Source organism: Rhinolophus sinicus, chromosome 6 (assembly GCF_057876585.1).
Source record: "Rhinolophus sinicus isolate RSI-liver-muscle chromosome 6, RSI-T2T, whole genome shotgun sequence".
NCBI lineage: Eukaryota > Metazoa > Chordata > Mammalia > Chiroptera > Rhinolophidae > Rhinolophus > Rhinolophus sinicus.
In genome coordinates, this window is record NC_142506.1 from 543,495 (window position 1) to 556,773 (window position 13,279).

The 13,279-nt window shown below is 60.2% G+C and overlaps 1 protein-coding gene across 9 annotated transcripts in view; it reads left to right on the forward strand.

The window, feature by feature from the left end:
* The window catches only part of PLEC (plectin), a 52,769-nt gene that overhangs the window by 3,557 nt on the left and 35,933 nt on the right, over positions 1-13,279 (forward strand). For 2 of the 9 annotated variants that reach the window (XM_019712185.3, XM_019712186.3), the window contains exon 1: positions 11,479-11,701. The exons of 6 other annotated variants lie outside the window; for them this stretch is intronic. In XM_019712185.3, the coding sequence (XP_019567744.3) occupies positions 11,494-11,701 (208 nt within the window). In that variant the 5' untranslated portion in view covers positions 11,479-11,493. Of the gene's footprint in view, positions 1-538; positions 719-11,478; positions 11,702-13,279 lie in introns of those variants that run through there. One more of the 9 variants, XM_019712201.3, reaches the window with a different exon arrangement.

The window sequence follows — 13,279 nt, forward strand, 5'->3', positions numbered from 1 at the left end:
TAGGTGGAAAAGAATGTCTTTGATTTCCACCAAGCGTTTTTTCCTTCTGTAAATTTCCTATTTCATTCCTTTTACACAAGGTTGTTTGTTTTGGTTTTTTCTGTTTTAAGGGTCCTTTTTATGCTGACGCTAACTCTAGCTCCAATGTTGCAAGGGAAGGGTTCTAGGGAGCGGCGGTGGGAGCGGAGGGAGGAGGGAGGGGCGTGCCAGTGGAGGCCAGGTGAAGTCGCTGGACCTGGCAGGGTCGCGGGAAAGGTCGAACTGGCGAGGGAGGGGGCCGCTGCGGGGCTGGGAGTCGGGCGAGGAGAATTCAGGCTGTTGGCAGGCCCGCGACCCGGTCGGGAGCGGGAAGCGGTGTGCGCCCTCTGGCACGCGCGTGGGGCCGAGACTCGGAGCCCGCGGAGGCCGCTCCAGCGGACCAAAGCCGCAGGCACCCAAGCGCGCGGCCGCAGCTCCCCTGGGCCGGGCCGGCCCCTGGCCCCGCCCCGCCCCGCCCGTGGGGCATCCTGGGTGCGGGGCGGGGCGGGGGCGGCCCCTTTAAGCGGCGTTCGCGGCCGCAGGGACAGAGTGGCGGCGGAGGGCTGGAGGCTCGCTCCGCGCCGCAGCGCCCCGCCGCGTCCCGCGCCCGCCGGCATGGCCGCTCTGCTGCCGCCCGGCCCGCCGTCCGACGAGCAGGACTTCATCCAGGCCTACGAGGAGGTGCGGGAGAGGTACAAAGGTACGGCGCGGTCGGCCCTGGCAGGTCCTCCAGCCTGACAGCCCGGCCTCTGACACCTTGTCCGCGGTGGCCGTCCCCATCGCGGCCCAGACAGAGCCCAGCCCCCGTCCGCCTCGCCGGACCCCACGGCCTGGGCGCCCAGGGAAGAGGCCGGCGCGCTCGGCGCAGCCCCCGCAGTCATGCCCTTAATAGGGCATTGCGCGGCGCGGGTAGGTGGGGTGGGCCGCGTCTCGGCGGGGGCTCCCAGGGCCAGTGTCCAGTGTCCTGAGTCTATGCTCAGCAGACACGTGGGTCAAGGCTGAGCTGGGTGACTCCCCCGTGGGGCGGGGGCGGCTGCCACCGCCTGGCAGTGGGTCGCATAGTTGTGGCCTCTTCTCACCTCCCAAACTGGCCAGCGCCTAGGCTGCCGCCCTTCCTTGGCAGGGACCCCTGTTACACCCCTTCTCTGTCCCCTGGGGGCAGCTGTGGGCTGGGGAAGTCAAGGCAGTCGGCTCTTCCTCGTTAGAGGAACCTGCTCTGTGGCTTTTGGCAGACCCCCAGGTCCTGCTCTACGCCCCCTGGGGGCCTATGTGAACCTGCCCAGACAGACCCCAACTGCTGTCAGCCACCCGCACCATGCCTGGGTCCCCCGGCTCTGAGCAGGCATAGACACAGCCCTGGCACCCGAGGGGTCTGGGAGTGAGCTGCTGCAGACAGTCGAGGTGGGGGCCCTGGGCAGAGCCGACCATAGCAGGTCCCAGCAGCACATGGCGGGTTTTGCTGGCTCTGCCCCCAAGGGCAGCTCAGGGAGAGAGGTGCTGCTGGGGCCCTGCCTGGAGCCCTGTGGAACCGCGCTCCACACGCTGACCTCGCCCAGGCAGGGAGAGGTTCCACCCGGCCCCAGCCCATCTCTGCCCCAGGTCCTCTGCTGACAGCTCCCGCTGAGTCCTGCACAGGGGTGGGTATGCTGTGGTTCTCTTTGCCAGCACGCTGGCCAACCAGTTTGCCTCTGCAACTTCACCTGGGCCTGGTAGAGACACTGCTGTGACAATGGGCTCCTCAGCCTGTCCACTGCACTCACGGGGAAGGAAGGTACATCTCATTTTCTGCATGGCTGCCCGGCCATGGAGCGTCTAACTGGATAGGCGCAGGGTAGGGAAGCATCTGCCCACCTGGGCCACGGCTCTCATGACAAACCCCAGGACAAAGCTGTTTATGAACTGGCCACTCAGTTTAAAGAAGGGACACAGTGCTTCGTTCTAGAATCCCCGGTCTCATCAGGTCACGGGGCTGCATGTGGCATCATGCTGGAGAGTCCTGGCCTGAGCAGCAAGCTTCCTCTTCCCAGGAGTGAGGCCTGGCAGGTCCCTGGGGGTGCCCGTCTCAGTACCCCCTCCCCAACCCAGCCTCCCTGGTCACCAGGGTTGGTGTTGGCCGATGTCTTCCTCCTGGGCTTGGTGGGTGGAGGCTGCTGAGAGGGCAGTGGGTGACTCTTGCCTGTTCCTGTCTGTGGGTGCCAGGGCACCTGCCCGAAGTGGACCCGCTGAGCCTGAGTGCAGCTCCCCCTGTGTGGCCCTGGGCTGAGGGTGGCTGAGAGTTGCCAAGCAGAAGAGCTGCTGCTGGGGGCTCCCCACACAGGGCCCAGAGTAGGGAGGGCTTCTGGGTCGTAGCACGCACCCCTGCGTCTCCTCAGCTCCTGGCTGAGCCAAGGGGATGGGTGAGCAGCTGGGCTGGTGCCTGGGGTCAGGCCAGGGCCACAGCCAGCCCAAGGAGTGGCCTAGAGGTGGTAGGGCTGTGGGCCCCATGTCGGACTGAACCTACTAGAGGCCTGAGGCCCTGGCCCATCCTGTCCCTGGAGGTGAGGGGCTGCCCTAGGGGGGAGGGAGGGAGAGCAGAGCCCTGCTGGAGGCTGGGGTTGGGGAGGAGCCCCTCTCCTGGGTGGGTTCTGCTTCAGGGTTCCCCCTCCAGCCCTGCACACCCAGTCCTGGTCCATCACTGGGAGCAGGAAAGGCACTGGCTTCTGTCTCCTGACCTCTCCCCACCACTGGCACTCGCCCCCAGCCCCACCCTCCCATGCCATTATTCACCAGAAGCAGCTGCCTGTATTCCCCTCCAAAGTCCAGCCTCTTAGCCCCTCACCTCAGTGACCACCCCCCCTCAACCCCACAACACATTAGGCCCTACCCTGGACACGTCTTCCCCAGCTTGCCCCCTGGAAATCCCCAGTCTTAGGAATGGTCACTGCTCCTCCCAGAACATTCTATTTCCTGTCTGCCTGAGCCCCTTGCCCCTCCCTGTCCTCCCTGCCTTGTCTCCAGGGCAGATTCCTGCGGGACTGAGGCCTCTGAGGCCTGTAGCCCAGAGCTCTGAGTCCCCATGGGAGAGCCTCCGGTGCCCACCGCCAGGCAGCCTGGAGGCTGACTCCCAGGCCCCAGAACCTGGCCTGTGTGGGCTCACAGGGCCTGGGACAGCTGCTATGCCAGGGGAGCCTGGAGATGCATGGATAAGTGTGGGAGGCCAGGGAAGAGTCCGAGGGGAGGGGACACCTGAGGAGAGCAGGTGACCAGGAAGGCTGTCTGGTGAAGAAGGAGCCGCCCCAGCCCGGTCCATCCTCGGGTGCAGGGCAGAGAGTGGAGGGCAGGGGGATGACTTCAAGGTTGTCCCCTCAGGGCTGGGAGCAGGGTGACAACAGAGTCAGTGTGAATGGGAGGGTAGGGCTTGGAGGCCTAAGGGAGCTGCTGCCTGGCCTTGGGGGTGGGGCAGTGAGTGTGGAGAGGGGAGAACAGAGGTGAGTACTGTGGGTCAGTGTGTGGGGCCGGCCCCCAGGCAGGGGACTGAGGTAGGGAGCTGCAGGAGGTACACACCTGGGAGACCTGCATTGGGCTGGGGAGGAGGTGAGGCAGGAGAGAAGCCGGGAGGAGTCAGCATGTCTGCGGGGCATGTGCCCAGCACAGCTCTTTCCTCAAGTCTCAGCTGGGGGGCTCCCCCTCCTTGGCAGGCCGAGCCACTGTGCCTGGCACCCTCCTCGACTGTCCCATCCTCTCCAGCCCTGGACTCTGAGCTCGGTTATCTGGCGCCGGCCTCAGGCCCTCAGCCAGCAATTGCTGGGTGCTAGCATGGGTGAGTGGGTGATGGTATGGGCTGTCATCTTTGGTGGCCAGAGCTCAGCTGGCAGGAGCAGAGGCTGGCAGGTATTTGGGGCTCTTTGGAGAGGGCTTTTGGTGTGTTTAGTGTCAAAAGTAAAATGTGCTCAAAAAACAAAGAACCAACAGAAAACACTGTGCAGGTATATAGAGAAAAACAGGTTAAGTCACACCTCTGGCTGGCGGGGGTGGCCCGTGTGTGTGTGTGTGTGTGTGTGTGTGTGTGTGTGTGTGTGTGTAGTGGGGGGCACAGCACTCCCACACGCTTCCCGGACTGCGGTGTAGTGTGCACGGACTTCTGTAGGCACCGGGAAACTGAACGTTCGTGTGCCTGGCTTTATTGCGACATACGCTTTGTCACGGCGGACGGGAGCGGGACGTGCATTGCATCCTCTTGGAGGCCTGCCTATAAACAGAATCATACAACGTGGGACTGACTTCTTCACCAAGCCTGGTGTTTTCAGGATTCATCCTGCCGTAGCACGGGCTGCCACTTCGTTCCTTCTGTGGCGGAATAATAGGCCCTGGAGGGATTCACCACACTGTTCAGCCTCGCGTTGGTGCATGGACACTGGCCATTGTGGACAACGCTGCTGTGGCATTCGTGGGCCCGTGTTTTGTGCACGTGTGTTTTCGTCTCTTGGGGAGGTGCCGAGGTCACGTGGTGTTCTGTGCTGGCTGCTTCAAGGGCTCCAGACTGTTTTCCAAAGCAGCCATACCATCCCCGTTCTTCGTTCCTCTGAGGTGTGTGTGAGGCTTCCCGTTTCTTCCCGTTTCCCCCCGCACCCCCTATCTGCCTTTTTGGTTGCAGATGCCCAGTCCCGGTGTGAAGTGTCATCTCCCGGTTGGGGGCGTGGCTGTTTCTTCTCGTAAACCTGGTGGGTCTCCCATGTATATGATGGGATCCACGCCGGGATCCATGCCGTTGGACAGGAGGATCCTCCAGGCTTTTCCTGGACAGCCCCTCTCCATTCCTGGCTTCTGCTGAGATGGTTGAGGGGATGGATGAATCAGACATGTAATCTCTTCAGCTGAAGATGGTCCAGTTACGCCTGTGGCTTTCTCTAGACCTTGTGCTCCTGACAGCGAGTCTTCCCACAGTGGCGTCCTCTGCAGCGTGAATAGTTGTAGATTTCCCAGGTCTCCAGGGCAGTTCCCTTCTTGCTTGGCAGTCCGTCCCACGGTGTGTGTCTCCTTCTGCCCTGCCCTGTGTATAGCCGGGAGACAGCAGGTCACGCTGTCCACACTGCACCTGGAAGTCTCAGCCAAAGAGCTGAGTGCATCACTTACATGCTCCCCTCCCAGCCAGGTCGGCGGGTTCCTGCCCCTTTAATAAGGGCTGCCTGTCCCCAGGCCCGCATTGTGCTCCTCATCGCCTCCTCCGTCCTCAGAGCTGCCCCTTGACGGCCGTCATCTGCCAGCAGTCCGTTCAAGGCAGTCATGCCCCTTGCAACTCTGCAGCCTCTGTCCAATGCCCAACTCCAAAGCCAGTTCCACTCTCAGCTGTTTGTCCCAGAAACAAATCTTTTTCAGTTTCCTGTGCTGTGTCTGCCACAGCAAACGACCACACACACAGGTGGTCTGAAACGACAGAAGTATATTCTCTCACAGTTCTGGAGGCCATGAGTCCAGAGTCAAGGTGAGGGCAGGGCCACGCTCCCTCCGACGGCTCCAGAGAAGACCTGCCCGTGCCCCTCTGGCTTCTGCTGGCTGCTGGCGTTCCTTGGTCGCATCCCTACACTCTCTGCCCCTTTGCTCTTCATCTGCTTTTTTTTTTTTTTAAAGATTTTATTGGGGAAGGGGAACAGGACTTTATTGGGGAACAGTGTGTACTTCCAGGCCTTTTTTCCAAGTCAAGTTGTTGTCCTTTCAATCTTGGTTGTGGAGGGCGCAACTCAGCTCCAGGTCCAGTTGCCATTTCTAGTTGCAGGGGGTGCAGCCCACCATCCCTTGTGGGAGTTGAGGAATTGAACCGACAACCTTGTGGTTGAGAGCTCACTGACCCATGTGGGAATCGAACCGGCAGCCTTCAGAGTTAGGAGCATGGAGCTCTAACCGCCTGAGCCACTGGGCCAGGCCTCTTCGTCTGTTTTTGACGATGACACATGTCATTAGACTCAGGGCCCACCCAGATAAGCCATGGATGAGTTCACGAGATCCTTAACTTAATGACATCTGCAAAGACCCTGGTTCCAAATAAGGTCCAAGTCACAGGTACCAGGGGTGTAGATGTGAACATACCTTTTTGGGGGGCCACCATTCATTGCCAGCCCCCAAGTCACCGGCAGTGGTCGGTCAATGTGAAATTTCCACATCCTCTTGTTTTTAAAAAAATGTGCACAGTGTTTTGTAGTATAATTTATTTCTCATTTTGTAATTTAATATTATGAAGTATTTTAGATACATGTAAACTTCACTTGCTGTTGCAACACCGACATCTTTCTGTGACATTAACTTACAGCATAATATTCCTTTGCATGGTAATCCTATCATATTTAAACTAATTTTGTGGAACATTAAGGTTATTTTTGTTTTGTTTTCTGGTATTAGAAACAGCTTTGTAGCTGGATTATTGTGTGTGTCTATGACTATTGTTAGAAATAGAATTTCTGGGTCAAATGGTTTACAACACGTAACCTTTATCCCAAGATAGATACCCTTTTTCACCTCTCAGATTGGCAAAAATCCAAAACCCTGGATTTCTGGATGGTATTGGTGAGGCTGTGGGACACGGGCCAGTGATAGTGTCTGTCAGATCTACAAGTGCCCGCTCAGATGACCGGTGTCACTGGAGGAGGGCCATGTGCCCACGTGCGGACATGGGAGGCCTCCGGGCAGCGGTGATGGAGAGCCAGGGGCACAGTGGAGTGCGTGAGGTGCCACTTTTTGTGTTAAAAGGGGGGAAGCCAAGAATCGTGTTCTTGCTTCACGTTCTATAGAGAAATTCGGGAGGGACAACCGGGAAGCGGAAAACAGCCCCCAGGGCACCCGGGCGGGGAGAGGACCGCCAGGAGGGAGACCTGAGTGGGGTGAATGTTCTGTTCACGCACAGGATTTGAATGGGTTCAGAAGACGCTTGTGGGTACCCAGCGGCTTCTGCCCGCCGAGCCTGCCAGGGCTCCGGCCCCGCACCGCGTAGCCCCTGCCTTAGGGCCACACTTGGAGGCTGAAGCTTGCCAGTCTGCTGTACGACTGTGAGCGAGTGAGCGAGGCCCTGGGAAGCGTCGTGCGGGGGGCAGCCGGGGTTATGGCTCATGCACGCATTAACTTGCGGGCACTGGTTCTGCGGCGTCGGACTTGCCGGACTTGCGCACACTGTCCCCCGGTGCGCCTCTCTTCGTGCGCGGTATGAGCTTCCTGCATTTAAGTTCTGACTGATTTTTATTTACCGTGTTCCAGAGGACTTTCTATCTTGCATTGCTGACGAAGGGTTTTTTCCGTTATGTTTTTTAACTAGTTATGGCTGGCCGCTAAGGACTCCCTTGGGTCTTGTCGAAGTGTATGTGAAGCCGGCCGCTTTCATGGGCTCTCTCATGGGTTCCGCTAGGTGGCCTGTGCAGTGTGTGCAGGAGCTCGGAGCTGCGCGCTACGTCCTGGCGCGTGATGAAGCCGCAGAGTCCGGTCCATCTCCTTCCGCCCCTGCCCTGCGCACCCCCCACCTGCACCGGAGGCAGTTCGGGCTGGAGCGGGTTGAGGAGGGTCCCTAACCATGGGGCTTACAGCCTTCCCATTCTTTGTAGCCACTGGGGAGGACGCCGGGAAGGCGTCACTGTGGGTTTCAGAGGGAGGTCTGTTCCCTAGTTTACTGGGCCGCTTTGTAAAAATCAGAAAATACCCGTGGGTTTTTATCAGATGAGTTGCCAGCATTTTTTAGGTCAGTACACAGGTTTTCTCCTGTTAATGAAGTCAAGCTGTATTAGTAGCATTTCTGGGAAGTACATCACCCCTGAACGGCAGGAATTCATTCCTTCATTTCCCCGGGAGGACATCTGCGTGTCCAGGCTTGGGGTACGGGGATGAATGAGACAGCGGCCCCCGCGGCCCAGACAAGTTTCTGTGTTACAGACCGCTGTCCCTGCTGGGAGGAAATCACAGAGGGGTCAGTGCACTGGGACCAGACGGACAGGATCGAAAGGGGAGGTCTCCCTGTTGGCCCACAGATGGGGTCTGCCACCCTCCGGGGCTGGCAGCAGAGCTGTGGCAGGCCCTGGTTTGTGTGTGAAAGCCCTCTGACTGATATGTGTAGAATGCCTGCAGGTTGTGGGGTGGGGGGTGTTGATGACACCCTCCCAGGCTGTCTGTTCTTGCGGTCAGAAATGTGGTCGCCAGGCCCAGAGTGATGGTGGAGACAGTGCAAAGAGGACAGGTTGGAGAGAGATGTGGGAGCAGGATGATGGGACTTCCCAATGAATGGGACATGGCGATGCACCCAGGCTTCCCCCAAGGATCAGACATCTGCTAATGGTGTTATTCTAGAACAGGGCTGCACAGAAGAGCTGGGTGGTAACCGGTGCCTCTCGGGCCTTCACCGGGATCGCCAGCAGCCCTGGCTGGCAGTGTGCTGGGCCTGGGTCTCCACAGTGGCCTCAGGCTGGCCTGGCTGGGTTCACACTCATCACCCGACACAGAGGTGGCCTCCCAGGGGAGGAAGGTCTCCTCCCGCTCCAGCCCAGCAACTTCCCTGAGGTCGAGGCCAGTGCTGGGCTGCGGCTGTGGGGGGAGGCCTCCCACTGCAGGGGAGCTGCACGTCCCAGGGACCCTAGGTGGGAGGTGTCTGCTGGCAGGGCCAACAGCTGTCACATGTCACCCCTGCACAGGATCACTTGGATCGCCTGCCCACCAACCACTAGTGAGCCCCAGCAGGGCAGGCTGCCATGGGGGTGGGGGCAGGTTTGAAGCTGGGGGTGCACCAAGCCGAGGGCAGGCAGGGCCTTGAGACCAGTGGGACCATCCAAATGGCAGGTGGGGGTGTGTGGAGGCAGAGCCAGGGTCTCCCTGGACTTGTGGGGAAGCTGGGAAGGAGGGAGGGCCTGCCTGTGGTGTTGGGGCTCAGCCTGGGTTCTGGGGACCCCGAGTGTGTGAGCTGGCTCCTGGAATTTGCAGAAAGCTTCTAGAGGATTTGGCCTTGCCAGGTGCGAGTCCCTGGCCCAGGTGGCCTGATAGGACCGTAGCTGGGTATGGGGGAGCCATGCCCGCTCAGACCAGCTGCCTTCTTGAGGGTCCCGAAATGAGATGGTCTCACCCACCAGTGCTGAATTACCTGCCGCCTTCCCACCCCACGGCCCGCGTCTCTTGCCGTAGGCCCCTGTCCACGGCAGTGGGGACCTTCCCGGCCGGGCGAAACCTCCACCCACAGCCCTGTCTCCATCTCCCTCCTCCCGCCCCAGCTGTCCCCACATTCTGTGGCATTGGCAGGACTCCTTTTCTCTTACCTTCAGGCCTCTGCATGTGTGGTCCTTCTTCCTTTGCTGGCTAGTGGCAGCCTGTTTTTTCATCCCCACTCGGCTGCCCCTTCCTCCCTCCGGGAAGCCAGCTCTGAGGAGGAACCGAGACACAGGCTCAGTGTGTCCTGTGGAGCTTTTCCAGGGGCTGCGTGGTGGCACCCCACTCCCGAGGCCACAGCACATGGTTGCTGTTTGGGGCGGGTTGGTCAGAGGCAGGCTGTGGGGTGTCCCTGCCGGACCTTCCAGCTGCCCCCACTTTCCTAAGAGCCTCCTGGTAGCAAGTGGCTGCAGGTGACTGTAGTGGCCACTTAGGTGGGCAGCCTGACTTGAGGGGGGCAGTTAAGGGCCTGGGACATTTCTTCTCTGAACCATTGTTCTTGTGGTTCTGACACGTTGTGAAAAGACATCTAATTGTGCCCAGTACTCATGTGTTACCCTATCACCTCCTCTGTCTTTACCTTTCATTAGCTTAAAACTGAGATCTTATAAAATTCAGTCATATGCACTTTTAAAAATAGAACCAGCACTGATTTTTTGCGTGTGTGTGAGTTCTTAGATCTTAGATCTTAGTTCATAGTTCTTAGATCTGTTTAAGTATCTGTGTTTCATTTGAGGTTTAACAAGGAAGTACCAGTCCATGATGGGGTTACTGTACGATTCTCAAGAAGCAGCTGATAAAAAAGTAAATAGGGGGGTGGGGATAAGGGGAAGGTGAGAGGTTTTGGGAACGTACAGAGGGATAGTGGATGGGGGAGGGGGGTTCACACAGTGTGAGGGATATAAATGATAAATGTCTAAGTTTTGCTTTGTCTTGTGCACCTGAAACTAATTAAAAAAAAAAAAAAAAAAAAAAAGTAAATAGGAATTTAGGTGTAAGGAATCACAAAATCCTGTTTTAATTCCTCACTTTCCTGTTTATCCCAACTTTGGCAACTGTTCTTTCGTGAGACCTGTCCGTGCCCTGGCCTGGCTGAGTCTGAGACAGGGCAGGATGTGCTGGGGACCAGGACTGCCAGGCCCAGAGCCAGCATGGGACTGCACCTGCTGCTTTGCCCATCAGCCTGCACGTGTGGTGCTGCCAGCTTTGCCTCTGCCGTGCTCATGTCCCCCACCCCTGCAGCAAGGGTGGGTGAGGCCGGCTCGGCAGAGTTTGGGCCCCGAGAGGCTGGGAAGGGCCTGGGGTGAAGACAGAGGATTGAGGAGTGGGCTTGGTGGGAGACTGAGGCAGCCTGTCTGTCCCCCACAGCCCTGCTGAGAGGGCCAGGCTGGAACAGGAGGATGCCATCCTGGGACTGACTCAGAAGGGGCACATGTCCGAGCTGTGGGCACAGCTCACACATTTGTTTGTGGCTTCCTGTGGCACACTGAGCAAGGCAGAGCAAACATTCTCCACATTGGGCAAGTGTGACAACAGTGCACTCCTGTGGCTCAGGAGGCTGACCCCGTCAGTGATGGGGTGGGAGGGACCCTGCAAGGACATGTGCTGGGGCCTGGACCAATGGCAGCAGTGGAGATGGTGACAAGTGACAGACTGGGAGGCAGAGCTGCCAGGACCTTGGCGCTGGCTGTGGGGGCGATGACCGCAGGGGGTTGGCCTGAGCCCCTGGGAGGTAGATGGTGGTGCAGCCACAGAACTGGGAAGACAGGAGCACCCCAAGACAAGCCGGGTCCTGAATTGCTGAGTGGGAGAGGCAGAGGCTGAGGTGCAGGTTGGAGCCCTGCTAGACATGTCATGTTGGGAGTCTGAGTATGGAGAGCATGTTGAGTGATAGGATGGGATGAGGTTGCCCACAGGAGCAGAGGGGAGAGGGTGGAGGGCAGGGGCAGAACTGCTGGGGCATGGAACATGGGGACGTGAATGGTGGTGATGAAAGGGCTGGTCGAAGGTCCTGGGGCACTACTGTGGACAGGCCTCCAGCCCCTACCCTGATGGGATCCACCTTCCCTCTGCACCCAGGGTGCTGGGTGGGGAGGCCACCCAGAGTCCTAGACCTGTGGGTGTCTCCTGCAGGGAGTGGAGGTGGCTTCGAGGCCAGGGAAGCCACGTGCACGAGCTGCCCGGAGGGCATTCTGCGGGTGGCCAGTGGCGGAAGCTCTGGGACGGTGGGCCAGCCCAGTGCGCCTGGATCCTGCTTGGTGGCCTGGCAGTCCAGCTGGATTTGGAGGGGTCAGGCGACGGGGAGGTGCATAGCCGAGAGCATGCGCTGGAATGGCCATACACGCGCATCGATCAGCCGAAGCCCCGCCCCGGGCCGGCGAGTCCCGCCCTGGGCCTCCCGACTCCTCCCTCAGGCTGCGGCTCTGGCCTGGGCAGTGCAGTGCGGGGACTCTGCGTGGCGGCTGCAACGCCGCCCTCAGTCTGGCGGGAGGCATGGACCCCTCGAGAGCCATCCAGCACGAGATCAGCTCCCTCAAAGGTGCAGGTCGGGGATGGGGCCCGAGCCGGAGGGCGAGGACCAGGCTGTGACCTCTGGCTGGGTGCAGCCCACCGCAGGGCAGCAGTCAGGGTTTGCCGTCCTGGGGATAGCTTTGGGCGTCGGGAGCTGGAGCCGCAGAAACCCCAGGCCCATGCCTCGCCAGGGTACCATGCCTCGCCGGGACTGACGGGTTGTATGTGTGTGTGGGGTGACTCCAGCCGCAGCCCTGCAGCGAGTGTCGGGGGGGCGGGGCAGGCTGCAGCGGCGGGGGCGGGGCGGAGGTGGGAGCTGGCCGTAGCAGCAGATCGGCCCCTTCTCCCCTCAGGGACTCTGCCGAGCCCCTATCCCGCCTGCCGCCCTGCCGCCAAGAAGTAAGGGTATGGGGCTGGACCGTGGGGATCACTGTGGGGAGGCGCCAGACGGGCTGGCCCCGGGCAAGTCCACACTGCGGCTCTTTGTTCTGGGGTGGGGGGGTTGGGGGCTGCCCGAGGTCCCCGGTTGGTTGCCCTGGAAACCTGGAGGGGCCTGGAGTGGGGGGTAGGGGCCTCCCTGCCCGCCCGCTGTGGCCTTTGCTGAATCAGCAACTGCTGCCGTGGTTCTGCAGGGTGGGGGCGGGGCAGGGGGGGGCGTTCTCCCAGCCCTGCGATAGGGTGGGATTGAGGGTGCCCCTAGCCCAGGCGCGGAGTGGGGAGGTGTGCAGGAGTGGGCGTGGCGGGCCGGGAACTTCTTGCTCCTGGCTCCTCCCCTCATCCCACGAGGGTGCTGGGGCTGGTGGGTAGGAGGGGGAATTCCCCACTGTGCCCGCCCCTTTCTTCGGAGCCAAGAGTTCCTGTCCTCTCCTGCTGGGGATGGCACAGGAGTGATTGGGCTAAGTGGGTTGACCAGAGACCCATGCAGGCTTACGTAGGGGGATGAGAGACTATAGGTCCAAGTGTTTGGGGGGCCTTGGAAGTGGCTTGGAATCATTTTGGGAAGGAGGTCATGGGTTGGTTTGGTGGGAGGCTTGGGAATTTGGGGGCATTAGGTCAGGGAATCGTATCAGGAAGATGGCTTGGATGTATGGGGTGGCCATGGACGGGGAGAGGAGGTCAGTTGGGCTGTGGGGTGGGCAGGGGGCGCGCAGGAGGTCTGGGGGAAGACTGAGGGACAGGCCAGGACAGTGGGCTTTCTTTGGGTACAGGGCTGGGCCGGGCCACAGCTGTGGTAGGCTTCCGAAGCCACAGCCCTGGTGGCAGGGAGACTCCGCAGGCGCTGCTGGGCTGAGGGGTGTGGCTGCTGCCCACTCCTGCCCACGTGGTACATCTTCCTTGAGCCTGAGCCCCACCCTCCCGGAGCGGGTCCTGGTGGGGCTGGCAACCTGCCAGCCTGGCTGGCTGTATGGCTGTAGGGCTGGCGGGGGGAGAGCGGCCGCAGTAAGCTGGCGGGCAGGGCTGTGGGAACGGTTGGCTGTGCCTTCAGTTTCCACCACCACCTCTGCCAAGACTGCGCGCGAGTGTGTGTGTGTGTGTGTATATATGTGCACGCGCGCGTGCGCACATGCTCATGTGTGGGTGTGTGTTGGCTCTGTGTTTGCCGCCG